This window comes from Ascaphus truei, chromosome 8 (genome assembly GCF_040206685.1).
Source record: "Ascaphus truei isolate aAscTru1 chromosome 8, aAscTru1.hap1, whole genome shotgun sequence".
Classification (NCBI taxonomy): Eukaryota; Metazoa; Chordata; class Amphibia; order Anura; family Ascaphidae; genus Ascaphus; species Ascaphus truei.
The window spans coordinates 61543344-61560340 of NC_134490.1; the positions used below are offsets into that span (position 1 = coordinate 61543344).

General features: G+C 48.2%; 1 protein-coding gene across 2 annotated transcripts in view; it reads left to right on the plus strand.

The window, feature by feature from the left end:
• C8H10orf90 (chromosome 8 C10orf90 homolog) overlaps positions 1-16997 on the plus strand; it is a 105921-nt gene that overhangs the window by 61417 nt on the left and 27507 nt on the right. For both annotated transcript variants that reach the window (XM_075612255.1, XM_075612256.1), the window contains one exon: positions 7807-8002. In XM_075612255.1, the coding sequence (XP_075468370.1) occupies positions 7807-8002 (196 nt within the window). The remainder of the gene's footprint in view (positions 1-7806; positions 8003-16997) is intronic.

Below are 16997 nucleotides of genomic sequence, written 5' to 3' on the forward strand. Positions count from 1 at the left end.
CATGTCTTTTTCCTCCCTCTTCTCTTTTCTCACATGATATTCTCTTTATTTAATCCCCCATATATTTTCCCCTGTCATCCTCTCTCTAACAACCTGAGGTTTCTTTTCCCAGTATCTTTTTCTCTTTTCCTTCCCCTTTCCCCCTCACGTCTTTCTCTATTCTCCCACTCATGTCTCTCTTTTCTCCCACTCATGTCTGCCTCTCTTTTCTCCTCATGATATCTGTCTCTGTTTTCTACCCCTCATCTCTCTCTTTGTCATTTCTCCCCCTCATGTTTCTCTCTCTCTCTCTCTGCTACCCCTCATGTCTCTCTCTCTTTGCTCCCCCTCATGTCTCTCTCACTCTCTCTCTCTCTTTGCTCCCCCTCATGTCTGTCTCTCTCTCTTTGCTCCCCCTCATGTCTCTCTCTCTCTCTCTCTCTCTCTCTCTCTCTCTCTCTCTCTTTGCTCCCCCTCATAGCTCTCTTTTCTCCGCTCCCCCTCATGTCTCCCTTTTCTCCCCCTCATGTCTATCTCTCTCTCTCTTTGATGTCTCTCTCTCTCTCTTTGCTGCCCCTCACGTCTCTCTCTTTGCTCCCTCTCATGTCTTTCTTTTCCCTCTTATGTATTTCTCTCTTGTACACGTAGTCCTTGCTATCCAACGTTTCACTTTACAACGGATGGCATAGCCAACGTTTTACAATGCCTGAATGAGTTATCGAACACTCACCGCCACTGATTAACATGGGACTCATTTTAGAACGGTTTCACTATCCAACACTACTTCCAGAACAGATTTTGTTGGATAATCGAGGACTGCCTGTACTTCATTTTCTCTTTGCGTTTCTTATTTTCCTTCTTCTTTCCTTTCATGTCTGTTTTTACCCCTGTGATTTAACCCTTCTGCTCGCTCTCACCTTTCCCAGCCTGTCTCTCAGGCTTCAGCTCCAGCCCCAAACTGCATGTCACGGTGACTTTATGGCAGGCTGTAATTTACACAAAATATATATAAATATATATATATATATATATATATATATATATATATATATATATATATATATATATATATATATATATATATATATATATATATATATATATATATATACCTGGGTCTGAACTGGGACAAGACTTAGATATGATAAAATATAATTTATTCCTTGATAAAGGTGAACACACAATAATGTACAAATAACAGGCAAAATATAGACACTTACTTAAAATGGAAATGATGAAGCAGTCATAGCTGGACTGGCAGTTCATACAGCACTCTTCATAGTCATCAAGACACCAAAGACATGAAAAGACCTCTGGCAGGAAGACAGTGCATAGCGTTTCTCTCAGCAATCAAGATGGTATAGAACAAACTTTGCATGAAGACAATGAGTAAGGGGGGACTCTGACTTATATATCATTTTAACCCTTCTCTTCTCTTCCATTCACGGCGCCAAGCCGTCTAGCAAAAGTCCTTTTGAGCTCTTTGAAGCTGATTTTGGACTTCCAGTGTTTAGTGTGAAATCTCACACTTAAACTGGTCAGTTCCTTTGGTCCCTGGGCCAAGCATAACCAATTAGGCAATTTAGTCTTTGAATACCAGGCTTTTGTAAATTCCAGCAGGATGTTCTTCCTGCTTAATAGAACCAAAATTCCATATATACAGTAAAATACCTTCATAACTTCATAACTTCAGTTCAGTTGTACTTACTGGCATGCGAGTCTTATTAATACCTTCCGTCATGCCTGCCGCTCCAACAGAGACTAAACATTACAGTGTAATATTAAACTTAAGGGAGATATTAATATCTGGCTCTTAGTAGCTGTTAGATATGAAGTGTTTAGACTCACCAGGAGGGGGCTTGGGCTCACGAATACACATATGTAACTCTTAGCATGTTCGGCCAAGGACATCTCATAATATTCTTATATTTAATAAGGTCACTCATTCTGATTTTCTCCTTGGGTAGCCCCACCCTTGCCCCATCAATAAATCCTTTAAAGCAGGGACCCCTGGGGGGGGGGATACCTTGGTTTGTAAGTGTGAGTTTTTACGCTCACAACCCACTCTGTTCCTGGGTCCCGCATAAACAATTAGGTAATTAGCCTTTGATCAGGGCTATGTAAATTCTAGCAAGCTGTCCTGCTTGCATAGGCAATTGACCCAGCTCATAGGTGTCAAAAACATTTGGTCTGGTATGCATAACATTTGTTCCTCATGCATTACAAAGGCAGGCAGAACACAATAGCATCCTGCCTGTACACATTTTTTAAAACTGCAACAGAAAGGCACTTTATCAAAAATATATGTTTCCCTTATGACAAAGTTATATTTTTAATAGGTGTGTCCTTGGGGGGTTACCCTGAGGCTGCACCTCAAAAATCAGGGTGCTGGCTCACTCCGTTCCCAAATTACCAGTTTTCATGGAACGGCTCCTGTTTTTCAGTACTGCATATAATATTAACCCCTTAAGCCCCAGTGTGTGTGTTGCAGACACTGATTAAACCAGACATTACAATGGAACAGGGGAACAGGGGAAAACACATTTCATGTCATAACAGGGGTTAAATCACATTTCTGGACCTCAGCCCAGTTAACCCCTTGTCTCCCTGGTGAGGTTAGAGGGTGGCCAATTGGGGTGTAACCCCTTTAATCCCGGGCCAAATCCTCACGAACGTCACACCTCCCCTGCTCAAGGGGTGCCTGGTACCCCAGTTGCGTCCCCCTGGCACTGGGATACCACTGGCACCCTTGGAGCACTCAATACAGAGGCGGCAGATTTTATTTGAGTGCGGCTAGCTCCGCAAGCCTGGGGATGCCCCGGCATGCTAGCCGCACTCCCTCGGTCACGCGTCATCGGATGCCTGCGCCCCCTGCACGCGCGTCCAGGGCTCCCCGAGGGAGCCCTGGTGTCCCGCGATGTGGGGGACGGCGGCAGGGGGTTCCGGGGGACCCGGCGGTCCCGGCGAGCGGAGGGAGAAAGCCCCGATCGGAGGGCGCTCCTCCGCGGCTTCGGCGCGCGCCAGGCACATCCCGGCACGCGCCTGGTTACTGCTGCAGCTGAGACCGGGCAAATGCTCAAATAAACTCGGCCGCAGCAGTAAGTCTTGAGGGGTTGGCCTGGCAAAATTGTCCTCCGGCAATGTCCAGTACATTGTCCTGGCCACAGTGGATTGTAAAGTCCAGATCCTGCGGAGCCGGGCTCCACCGTGGCTGCCGGGCATTCTCCTTTGCCTCCCTCTGCCCCCAGTGCCTGGTGACCCAAGACCATGGTGAAGGGGCCCCTGTGCAGACCATGCTGCACACTGCCCAGAGACTGGCATGTCTCTGCACCAACAGGAGACCAGCTATCCAGCACAGACCGTCGCTTTCCTGGCAACCAAGTCTGGGAAAGGGCTATGTCACTATTCTGTAGGGACCCTACCTGCCCTGGCTCTGTGCCAACCTGTACCTGCTCTGCTATACTCCTGACTCTCCTCCCTGGCTGCCTATCTACCCACAGCCCCTCCTTTGGGAACCCTGGGGAATCTGTCAGGGGGTCACTCCTGGCCAGTCAGAAAAAGGGACCTTCTGCCTACCTAGCCCATCTCTAGCTTGTGCCAGCTCCCTGACACCCCACTGACTTCCTACCTCTCCCTGCTTCCCAGTGCCTCCCTGCCTAGCCTCCCCTAGGCCCAGTACCTCAGCCCCTGCTGATGACTCCTGCTGCTTACCTCCCTGCAGCCCACCTGCACTCCTCTCCTCCCTGGGCAATCCTAACCCAGACCCTGGAACTACCCGAGTGCACCTACCTCCCTGACCTTGTGTCCCCCTTACCAGGGATGAGCTCAGGGGCATCTCTCCAGATGCAACCGCCTTAGCTCTTGGTTGGCAGGTATCTCTGGGGTGGCACAAACTGGCCACTGCCCATGATACCCCCAGCCCATAGCTAGGCTGCAACAGGGGGTTGCTGATCTGAGAAACCCCCTGAGGTTCTGCCAGGGTTATGAGGGACTCTAGCTGCCATACCTGCTGCTGTACCTCCCCGGCTACCACTAGCCCTTCTTCTCCCACTGAGATCTGATGCTGGCTACCTACCTGCAGCCTCCCCTCACTCCACTTCTCCATAGCTAATCCTAACCTGGATCCTAGGGACACCTGAGTGAGGCCATCTCCCTGACACTGTCTCCCCATTACCGGGGATGAGCTCAGGGTTGCTGGTGCAGATGCACCCACCTTAGCTCCTGGCTGGCAGGTAATCTGGGGGTGGTCTAACTGTGCCACAACCCCTGGTACCTCCAGCCCATAGCAAGGCTGCAACAGTGGGGCTCTTAACTGAGAGTCCCCTTGCTGCTCTGCCCAGGTAATGGGGAAGCCTGGCTGGCCTACAAGCTGCCCTTCCTTCCCCTCCCCTGGTACCCCTATCTCCTGCCACCCCCCGGTCACCCCTATAGTGAAACAACAGGGTACAGTCTTAGGGAAAAATAAGTCAGGGTCAGTCTGCGACTTGGTCTGGCTTACCTTGCTGGTCTCCGCAGAGACCGCCGCCTTCGTTGGTCCCAATTGCAGGGGGACTGGAGTGGCCGCCGCCATGTGCGAGCCCCGGGTAGCTGCCGCAGCAGTACCCGGCTTTGATGCAGGGTCGCCGGCGTGGATTGTGGGGCTCCGGTCATCGCTGAGAATCGCCGACTCTGCCAAACAATGTGAAACACCCACCTCCCGCACACCCCAACCCTCCCCCCAAATAAAATTGCAGCCGGCAGGATGCCGGAGTGGCGGCTTCTTCTCCGCTGGTTCTCCGCCGGGATCCGGTGGATGGCCGCTGCTCTCCGCCGCTGTTGCTGATGCAGCCCATCCAGGTTCTCCAGGAGACGTCCCGAGGAGGGTTGTCACCCCGGCTCGGCGGGAGCCATCAGAGGATGCCGCTAACTGGGTCATCTTTTCCGCAGCTCGTGAGCGCTGGCCCTGAGGGGCTTCTTCGCCTGACCGCGCACGGTCAGGGCACTGGGCATTATTGTGGCCCATTTGTTGGCAGTGCCGCAGCAGCTGCCGGTGCTTCTCTGCCACCGGTGGACTAACCCCAGCAAGGGGCAATGGAGTCCAGAGCGGAGTTGCTTGAGCGCCTGGCTCATTCCAGAGCTTCTCCGCCGCCGGTGGACTAACCCCAGCAAGGGGCAACGGAGTCCAGAGTGGACATGCTTGAGCGCCGGGCTTGAGGAGGGGATAAGCGGGTCGGATCATTGCCAGCTTCAGCTGCTCGAGCCGCTCTGCCGGGGACATCTCTCCCTGCGCAAACATCAGGGCCAGCAGTTCTGGGTAAAATGGACTGGCCGCCGCAAAGGCCAATACCTCACCTGGTGCAAGACTTCCATGGTCTCTGAGACCACCCGCTCCCTCCACAAGTCTCTGCCGTCCCGGAGCTGGGTCCCTTCCCTGCTCTCCGGGCGGTTTGATGGTTACAGCAGCTGCAGCTGTGGATCTTTGCTCAGCCTGCCGGGTTTCATGATCACCATTGCTGTCTCTCTCTCAGCCTTGCTGGCTGCTGGTCCCCGCGCCGACTTGATGCACTCCTCCGGTCTCGGTGCCCGGCTCCAGTCAGACGGATGGCCGGCACTTTGGTTCTGGAGGCAATGCTTCTCACAAGTAGGGGAACAGTGAGGAGGTGCCATATCTTGTGTTATATTTTGTACACTGTGTGTTCAATATCTTTGGTCCCAGGAACTCGCAATTACCATCGAGTCCCCACTAGATCACAGTACCCCGCAGAATACTGTAAACTAGGTCCAGTTCAATCCCGCCAGCTGCCACCAGTTAATTACAAGCCTGTCACGGTGACTTTATGGCAGGCTGTAATTTACACAAAATATATATAAATATATATATACCTGGGTCTGAACTGGGACGAGACGTAGATATGATAAAATATAATTTATTCCTTGATAAAGGGAACACACAATAATGTACAAATAACAGGCAAAATATAGACACTTACTTAAAATGGAAATGATGAAGCAGTCATAGCTGGACTGGCAGTTCATACAGCACTCTTCATAGTCATCAAGACACCAAAGACATGAAAAGACCTCTGGCAGGAAGACAGTGCATAGCGTTTCTCTCAGCAATCAAGATGGTATAGAACAAACTTTGCATGAAGACAATGAGTAAGGGTGGACTCTGACTTATATATCATTTTAACCCTTCTCTTCCATTCACGGCGCCGAGCCGTCTAGCAAAAGTCCTTTTGAGCTCTTTGAAGCTGCTTAATAGAACCAAAATTCCATATATACAGTAAAATACCTTCATAACTTCAGTTCAGTTGTACTTACTGGCATGTGAGTCTTATTAATACCTTCCGTCACGCCTGCCGCTCCCACAGAGACTAAACATTACAGTGTAATATTAAACTTAAGGGAGATATTAATATCTGGCTCTTAGTAGCTGTTAGATATGAAGTGTTTAGACTCACCAGGGGGGGCTTGGGCTCACGAATACACATATGTAACTCTTAGCATGTTCGGCCAAGGACATCTCATAATATTCTTATATTTAATAAGGTCACTCATTCTGATTTTCTCCTTGGGTAGCCCCACCCTTGCCCCATCAATAAACCCTTTGAAGCAGGGACCCCTGGGGGGGGGATACCTTGGTTTGTAAGTGTGAGTTTTAACACTCACAACCCACTCTGTTCCTGGGTCCCGCATAAACAATTAGGTAATTAGCCTTTGATCAGGGCTATGTAAATTCTAGCAAGCTGTCCTGCTTGCATAGGCAATTGACCCAGCTCATAGGTGTCAAAAACATTTGGTCTGGTATGCATAACATTTGTTCCTCATGCATTACAAAGGCAGGCAGAACACAATAGCATCCTGCCTGTACACATTTTTTTAAAACTGCAACAGAAAGGCACTTTATCAAAAATATATGTTTCCCTTATGACAAAGTTATATTTTTAATAGGTGTGTCCTTGGGGGGTTACCCCGAGGCTGCACCTCAAAAATCAGGGTGCTGGCTCTCTCCGTTCCCAAATTACCAGTTTTCATGGAACGGCTCCTGTTATTCAGTACTGCATATAATATTAACCCCTTAAGCCCCCGTGTGTGTGTTGCAGACACTGATTAAACCAGATATTACAATGGAACAGGGGAACAGGGGAAAACACATTTCATGTCATAACAGGGGTTAAATGACATTTCTGGACCTCAGCCCAGTTAACCCCTTGTCTCCCTGGTGAGGTTAGAGGGTGGCCAATTGGGGTGTAACCCCTTTAATCCCGGGCCAAATCCTCACGAACGTCACACTGCACTACTTGAGGCCCCACCCCATGACCCAATCCCCACCCACCAACGGAGGCTCTGCAGAGGAAGGGATTTCCCCTCTGTCCTTCCTGCTGTACCTCAGGGCTCCCCCCCTGACCAAGGACTTGCCCACCTGCAGAGGAAGGGATTTCCCTCTGTGCTTTCTTTCTACTGCATCTCAGGCCTCGCAATGTGCCGCCGACAGGGGGGGAGAGCAGGCCCCCCAAGAGCGCGGGCCCCAGAGCTATAGCTACGCCCCTGGCTGGAATGCAAACTAAAGGACATGACTAAATTATGTCTTTACTAGGGAACTCTAGAGCAGGGGTGGCCAAGTCCATTCCTCAAGGGCCACCTCCAGGTCAGGTTTTCAAGATATCCCTGCTTCAGCACAGATGGCTCAGTCATTGACTGAGGCACTGATCGAGCAACCTGTGATGAAGCAGGATATCCTGAAACCTGACCTGATGTTGGCTCTCGAGGACTGGAGTTAGCCATCCCTGTTGTACGTTTCATCAGAGTTTAAAAAACAAAACAAAATTTTTATTTCTTTACTAGGAAGCTCTAGAACATTATAGGCCAGACTTCCTCTGCAAGTCACAAAAACGTGTTCTTCAATTGGAGCTTATGGCACAACGCAGAAAACAACAGAATCAGGATTCAACAATGTCTCCAAGGTCACCTTTACAGAAGCTGCCACTGAAAACTACTTACGATAGGAGGAAATTCTTCACTGTGCCCCATCCTCTGAGTGGTGAGTAGAATTGTAAGAGCTCTTCCTTTTTTAAGAAGTGCAGTCTCAGATCTTTATATACAGTAAGTTGTCTTTATTCACATTTCAGTGTGATATCTTCAAGTAAAATGACGATGTATATCTTTATTTATATAGCGCCATCCAGGTACATACTTCATTAGAATACACGTGACGTAATATTATTACATAGTGGGAATAAGTGCTTTAGACATGAAACAAGAATGAAAATAAGTCACTTGCCCTGAACAGCTTACAATCTAAGACTGTGAGCTTTCCATGCAATATTTTATCACTATGATTGCTGCAGCTTTGGAGTCACTGCATGTACTTTTCTATTGATTGAGTTTGAGAAAATTATATGTTATATATTTCATTGTATTTAACACAGTTAGAACTTGTACTCACCCCCTCCTTTATTTCTTCTGGGTATCAGTCCCCCGGTAACCTCACCGTAAGGTACACAGTATTATATTCAAATGCCCAGCACTCTTGAAAAAAATCTGCAAAGCTTAAAAAAACCTCACATACTCTGCATTTCTGGTCTCGAATCCCTCGGTCAGAGCCGCCGACAGAGGGGGGGGGGGGGGGGGAGGGAGGAGTGGAAAGAGTGTCAGGACAAGTGTCCCGGGCCTGGAGGCTGTGGGTGTCAAGCCCAACTTCTGCATCCAGCTGCCTGCCTGTCCCTTCCCACGTCAGGACCTCTCTCTCCTGTTGGTGCGCACTGGAGGCTGTGTGCGCCCGGAAGTTGTGGGAAGAGGCAGGCAGCTGGGGAGAGCAGGGGCCTGGTGGTGGTGGCAACCAGAGATAAGTAGTGGTAATTGTATCTGGGGGAAATGCTGTGGTAATTGCATCTGGGGGGGATGCTATGGCAATTGTATCTGTGGGGGTAGTGCCAATTGTATCTGGGGGAGAAGTGCCAATTTTTTCTGGGGGGCAGTAGGGCTAATTGTATCTGAGAGGGGGTAGTGGTAATTGTATCTGGGGGTAGTGGTAATTGTTTCTGGGGTAATTGTGTCAGGCGGGGTGGTAGTGGTAATTGTATTGGGGGATAGTGGTAATTGTATCAGGGGTAGTAGTGGTAATTGTATCTGCTGGGGTAGTGGTAATTGTATCTGGGGGGTTGTATCTGGGAGGGGGCATTTGTATCAGAGGGGGGTATTTGTATCAGGGGTGTGTAGTGGTGTTTGTATCTGGGGAGGGTTTAGTGGTCTCTGTATTTGGGGGGTGTAGAGGTGTTGTATTTGAGGGGGTTATGGTGTCTGTATCTGAGGGAGCTGCAGTGGTGTCTTTATTTGGGGGGTAGTTGTGTCTGTATTTGGGGTGGTAGTGGTGTCTGTATATGGGGGGGGATAGTGTTATCTGTATTTGGGGTGGTAGTGGTGTCTGTTTTTGAGTGTATTTTGTGTGTACTGTGGGTGGGTAATTATTATGTTTGGAGGGTTGTGTGGGGGCGGCAATTGTATGGGTATTGGGGGAGTCCAGTATCAGTGCGTCAGAAGAAAGCTTCAACAATAATGGGTTCACAGATAGATTGGCTGTTACACCCAGGCAGACATGACTGCATGAAATAATGGAATGAAATGCCAGAGACTTGTGGTATGGTCAGCAAACAACCTACAGTGTAGATAACTCCTATTAGGGTAAAAAAACAAAGGTCCCACAATGTTGCTTAGGGGGCTGTTGATGTAATCATGGCCGTGACCCATCAGACATGAGGCTGGTTTCACCTGGTGTGCACTGCAGTTACAATGGTATAGTATAAATGGAAGTATTAAGTACTCCCGACCTCCACAAGGTTGGTCCAGGGGTTAGTCTCCGGCGTCAGCGTGCACACAGCAAAGTAGAAGCAATATCCGGATGTATTCCCACGGGGGAAAGGAGAGCAGTGCACCGCCGAAAAGAGAGGATGGAGGCTGGATCACATGAAAAGGTTTTATTCCACCATAACAGCACAATTTAAAGACATCATCCTCAGGACACGGTAGAGGATGCTCTAACATGTTTCGTGCTGTCGGCGCTTTGTCAAAGAGTGACCGTCCTCCCTGTAGTGATGTCATTTATAGTGGTTCCTATTCCAGTAGTTTCAGTTCCTGTGTCCCATAATAGCGGAACCCAAATGAATGGGGAAAAAGCAAACGAAGTAGACAGGAACAAGCACTGCGAAAAAATCCAGGCTGGAGGCGGGTTAAAATAGGCTGATTTATTCTGGCATATAGCCTCCGAACATACAACAAAACCGGAAGGTTCCTCTAGGTTCTAATAATACGATATTTGCGCTTGTTCCTTTGTTCTTACAGCATTGAAAGATTGTCTTGTCTTCCAAATGTGCTCCATCATATCTTCATTCTCCAAATTAATTTAATTTTAAATGTACCGATCCATTAAAACTTGCTGGCCAAGGTAAACCTACTTGTTTTGATCTTCTTGTATGCTTTGACGATTGTAACGGAGTGCTTACCACAAACAAGGCGTGACCGCGAGGCTGAGGTGGGAATTAACACCATCCCACAGCCGCGTGGGTGCGTCTGGAGTGTAGATAGGTCAAGGTAGCCGAGTCGGTGTTGGAGAGGTATGGATGGTCAGAGATAATTGCCGTGGTCAGAGATATTTGCCGTGGTCAGGATTGGAGAGGTGCGGATCGTCATGGTACTTGGTCGGGGTTTGTAGAGGTGCGGGTCATTGTTGGTAGCAGGGGTCAGGAGTTAAGAAGAGTCCAGAAGAATAGCCGAGTTCTGAAACAGAAGAACTAGGAACCGGAGTACACAACAAGACTGTGGAGGTAAGGGTAGCAGTGACCATTTCGCACATAGGAAGGTTTATGCTCAGCCGATTTTGCCAGTGGGCCAGCTGAGCATATATAGGACACAGGGACCAATGAGGTAACAGGCTAGAGGCGGCGCGTCAGAGAGAGTGAGTGTGATAGGAGAAAAAATCCCTGTGCGGGATGCCCGCACACCTAGCAAGGTGGTGTGAGGAATCCACTCCTGGCTTTTCTCGTAGCCTTGCAGGGTGCTGTTGTTTTCACTAAATTCCCTATTTGCAATCAACAGCAGCTGTGCGGGCTATCACTGCAACCTAGCCTTGTACTCAGTCATTGGAGCAGTGCCCTCACACCCTCCTCCTGAAATTGGCCCGCTGGCCTTTAAGTACTGCATTCCCACAATCCCTCTCGGCCAAGCATAATCCTTCTCTGGACGTTACTGTCTCTGCCACAAGCCACCTGGCTTGTCTCCTTGTGTACTAACCTCTCTACTCTCATTAGTAGTTCCTGAGGCCTGCTTCTACTTTCCATGCAGAGGCCTGAGTATCCTGTGGCCTGCTGCTATCTCCATGCAGAGGCCTGAGTACCCCAAGGCCTGTTGCTAATCTCCATGCAGGTGCCTGTGTTTCCTGAGTATCCTGAGGTCTGCTGCTACTCTCCACGCAGAGGCCTGATCCTGACTCCTGTGCTGAAGCGTTGTTTAGCCAGCACTGGTTCTTGGTACCTGCTGCATTCTCCCCTAGTAGAGGTTACCCTTCGTTTCCTGAGGCCTGCTGCTATTCTCCATGCAGAGGCCTGCTTTGGACTTCTGTGCTGAAGCGTTGGTTTTCCCCGACGCTGCCCCGCGGTGTACTTCGGCCAGCCTGCTGTCTCCCCCTGCTGAGACCGGCATCATGGGCCGAGGCCGCTCATGCTTCTAAGCTGAAGCAGGGAACTCCCGACTACCCGTTGCCGAACGCCTGCTTGAATAATGACGATGCTGCCTTCTCCAATCCTGACCCTGCTTTGTACGACTACAAACTGCGCACTCCGGATCAGTCTGCGCGGACTAAGGTCGGTAATTATATTACCCCGCGGTCCGGTCCGGTTTGTGGCGAGCACAATCGTAACAGGTGGTTTGTCCCAGGTGAAGGAAGAGAAGCGTCATGGCTACCGGAAGGAGCGGGGGGCCCGATCACGGGTTGGGGTAAGTGAAGAGTACGCCAAGCGTGGATCCTGACAACGACTTCTTGGACTCATTGTTGGAGGTTTTCTGGCCTCGTGGCAAAAATAACAATGTTGTCTGAAAATCGTTGTATTCACTGTTTATTTTGTTTCCTTTTTATTTCCAATTCGATGTCTTGAACAATTAAATGCCCCCTATGCCTGTAGGGAGTTGGAGGTTAGTGGTGGTCACTAAGAGGAAAAAGGAGGGACACTACCCTTCTAAACTGAGTCTGGGTAGAGTCTGGGGGGTCTCTCTCCTGCTGGCGCCACCTGGCATCTCTTCTAGTGTCAGAAGAGGCGGAGCGAACAGAAGAGGCGGAGCGAACAGAAGAGGCGGAGCGAACAGAAGAGGCGGAGCGAACAGAAGAGGCGGAGCGAACAGAAGAGGCGGAGCGAACAGAAGAGGCGGAGCGAACAGAAGAGGCGGAGCAGTGGAGGAGGCTCCGATCAGAAGATTAATCGTTCACAGTCTATCAAAAGACTGGAGGAGGTAGGGATGCGTGGGGGAACAATATCTGGAAGCTGTAAAATGGTTAAGGCCTGCATATGCCACATGAATAGCCATTCTCACTGCATTTCTCTTAATCCCAAAATGGAAGTGTAAATTAAGTTTTACGTCATCATCCCCAAACTCGTACACCTCTAGTAAAATGGAATCACATAGCTGTGGTGTTGTTTATTTTATTACTGCTCCAATACTTGTTACTAAACAGGACATTAAATTTAAAGCATTTAAATACGATGTTTCACCGTTCCTAAAATAAATTGCATGTCTCTCGAGTACTGTTCCTATAAGACAAGTACATTAATTCGGTGACACTTTTCCTGTATCTTCAAATTAGTACTTGATACATTGAGCTCTCCTTTGCGTTAATAAAGAAATCGAATGGACACATTCATGTTTCAGAACATCGGATTTTTGTTCTCCACCCCACCCCCCCCCCCTTTTTTTTATTAGAGTTTTCAGCTACATTAACAAATAGTTTCATCATACAAATGTAAGTGACTCAGTTTAGTATTTATTATCATGGCAACCGAAATTTTCCCCACTATGACAGTATAGTTTTATGTGGGAAAAAAACAAAACATTTAAGGCCTCATTAAACAAGCATATAATAAACATTTTCTGCTCAATATTCTGCTGACAATACAACAGAAATGCAGATGTGTGCTTCACATGCTGAGCTCAAGCATACTGTCCATTTTCTCCAATAGGTTTTGTTCCAGAAAAAATAAGCAAAGAATAAAAGCATTAAGCAAAACTCCTTCTGCGCTTGGAGAGCCACCAATTGCAAGTGCAAGGTATAAAGGAGTTTGATATTGATGCATCATGATGGACATATTGTTTATCCACCAGTTTCCACCACTTTCTTTGGCATCGTTTTCCTCGAGTCAAAAAGGTGCAGTAGGATTTCACTCACAAGCAATTTTAATGAACATATTGCACTATATATACACTGTATATATATTTATTTTTTTACATTTGCTGCACCATTTTAGCACATTCATTAACCTTTTTACTTGTTGTCAGAAGGTTTACACCTAACAGAATACGTATGTTTTAATTTTTATTATAGCTGCATCAAGATTCTGATAAAAACAAAAAGGGTGCAATTATTTTCTTGGAGAAAACTATTTTTTTTCTTCCTTGGAAGGAATAGGAGACTACAGGGGGACAGTTTTAGCAAAGCCTCCCATTTGCACAACTGGTCCAAAAGAACTGTACGCCATTTATCATGAAAAAACAATTCTGTTGAAATCAACAGGAGTTTTTTCCTGTGTTAAACCAAAGCATTTTTACATCTGCAATTATTTTATATACGAGTTATTCGAAACTAACCTCATTCATCCACTAGGTAGCTTGTTTGTGCTGTGCCATTGGGAGGCTGGGGAAAGCAGGGTCTCGTCAGGGTACCCCTGCACTTACAGTACACCTGATCTGTTATCATAAGGCTACATGGCATTCAAATCGGAGTGACACGGGTGCTCACCACAAACCAGGGCTGGACCGCGGGGCTGAGGTGGGGATGTGAAAACACCGACCTAGGCCGCGAAGTCCGGGTTCGGGTTGCACAGCTCGTTGTCGTGGGTTAGCCGGGTCGGGGCAGGAGAGTGTAGGATTGTAGAAGGTACTTGCCGTAGTAAGGATTGAAGAGCGGAGAGTAGTCGAATTCCAGAGTCGAGGATAGGAGAGAGCAGAGTAGTAGAATTCCGATGCCGAGGTCCAAGGATGCCAGAGATCAGGAGTCCGGTACAAGGCTGGGGGTCAAGATTCAAAGAACAAGAGGACAAAGCAAGGCAGCTTGTAGCAAGCACGGCAAACACTAAATATGCTCAGCAATCAGCCCATGGCTGATTGAGGCTATATACTAGAGGGAGCCAATGGGAGACCTTACCCAGGAGTGAGGTCAGAGGTAAGTCGAGCGCCGGTAGGAGGAGGCAGGATGCAGGACAGGTGTGCAGGTATCAGTGCAATTGCTGGGATCCGGTGTGAGGGTGCGTGCGCCCGCGATGAGCAACCTCGCCGGGGACATGCAGCGGCGCCTGCGCTGGCCAGCTGACTTGCTGGTACTCGTGGAGGTCCGTGGTAGTGGCGCATGTGCATGCGCGCCCCCGCCAGTCCGGGAGCAGTGGCGGTACGCGCCCCGAGTCTGCGTGTATCTCCGACGGGAGGCGCGGGTGCGCGCGAGTCCCTGCTGTGGGGAAGAGCCATGAGAGGTAAGGGCTGCGAGCGGGCGGACCTTACACTGAGAAAAAGAACGGAGCACTGCAATCTGAGCACAAACTGGAACTGTGGAACCCAACTTGAAAAGATAAAGGCTTTATTCAAACACATGTTTAAACACCATACAAATCCTCCCACACGCTTCACACCAATAGTGCTAGGCGTGAAGACACAAAGGCATGTACAAGAGAGATCTGAGGAGGCTCAGTGTGCGCGGTTCGGCATCGTTCACAAAAGTCCACACTAAGCCATTTCATGATACACATCAGGTGATTAAGTGATTTGTATCCCAAAATGGCGTAGGATGGATCTTTGTTGAAACTTTACTTTGAATAGCATATTGTGCAATACACTTTTCAATATATATTACTTTGTAAGATATTTTTCCCACACTCTATTAGCACTAATTATAGGGGGAGAGAGAAAGAAGGGGGGGTGAGAGAGAAAGAAGGGGGGGAAGCTTGAGAAGGGGCAAGAGACGTGGAGAGGGGTGAGAGGAAGGAAAGAAAGGGAGAGGGGTGGAGAGAGAAAATGGGGGAGAGAGAGAAGGGGGGGGAGAAAGAGAAGGGGTAAGAGAGGTAGAGTGAGGGATAGGAGTGAGAGGGGGGAAAAGAGAGGGAGAAGGGTGTCTATAAATTGGCGGGGGGGGGGGGGGCGCAGTTGGTGAAATTTCTCCCGGGCGCAAATATACCTAGTTTCACCTCCGTGCATGAAACGACTTACAGTATCTCTCTCCCAGCTCTGACCTGGGTGGAAAAAATAGAAATACTGTATGGTGGGTTCTCTGTGGCAACAGACGCCCTCAGCTGTCCACCAGCCAGGGTGCAATCTGAATGAGTGTTCAGCACAGTTGGGTCCATTATAAGAAACCGTTGAAGCAATCTGTCTAGGAGCAATGTGGAAAGACTTACATTCATTAAAAATGAATGAACATCTTATTTCCCAAGACTATGTTATTCCGGTCTCCATGTCACCACCAGCTTATGAAGAGGAAACAGATCAAATGATAGATTATGTAGAATTGTTGTTTTTCACTAAATTGATAAAGGTTTGAAAATTAAATTACAATTTGCTGAGTGTGTGTTTGTTTATTTATTTTATTTATAAAATGTTTTATCAGGAAGTGATATATTGAGAGTTACCTCTTGTTTTCAAGTATGTCCTGGGCACAGAGTTATAAAAAATACATGGTTACATTAATAGAACAGGGTTATACAGTGAATTCACAGACATTTCATGGACAGATAGAGTTGGAAAATTGGGTACAGGGGATAAAGGGCTTGTGAGTTTCAGATTGAAATAGAGCAGCTTTAACATCACCAAACATCAGTGAACGGCAGCAAACGGCTCACACCCTTTGGCTGCGCCAAAGGCTGTCCGCCTTTGGGGCAATGCAGACGTACACTTGTGTGGTTGTGATTTAATCTGTTGCAGCTGTGAACAAAAAGTTCTCTGTGTCCTCTTGGCTAATTAACATTCCAGTGGGTGGGGTTTATGTTCCACAAAGTACAAGCACATGTTAACCCTTAGCACGCTGGTCCTGTGCAGAGGGGAGCAGTTCTTGGGGAGCCCCACCAGGCTGTTCGTCTTTGGGGCAACGCAGACGTACAATCTGCTGAGGTGACTGAATGAGTCGCCTCTACGGCTCCTTTTATTTTAATTTTTCCATTATTAACGTATACAGAACGGTGTTTTGTGACAGTGTCTGGTGAGAGAAATGATGTGAGAAGAGCCTGAGACTTACATGCTAAGCTTTCTGCTGCTGCTGACTGAGCTGCAGCCAGTGCCACCGTGTCCATAGCATATTATCACCAACACTATGCGACCCCACTAGTGTATACCACACCATCAACATCAGTGCCAGTTGCCAATGGCATAATTTAATAATTGACTTATTTTACCATTTTGTGTCTGCCCAAACAAGCCAGCACTCATACAGCATTGCCAGCCACAGATGTACTGTAACATCTATGATGGTACAGTGCTTGACTTGTGTAATGTATGTGCTAACGGCTTCATCTCTGATGCAAGGGAGGGCACAAAAAGGAGGACAACATGCGTTTCGGCCACAAAACAGCACTATACCATGAGGCTAGAAGGCAGAACCTATGCTACTGGTGGGCAACAGGCGACCTGCAACCTTCTTTTTCCCTGGTCTCTTCCAACTTATGGCCAGTGCTAAGAGATGGACGGAGATACAATCAGGGGAACAGCTACCATGGAGAATGACAGGGAAATGAGAGAGGTAGAGAGAGGTAGAGAGCGAGAGCGAGAGATGGGGGTATAGTAAGAGAAAACGGTGG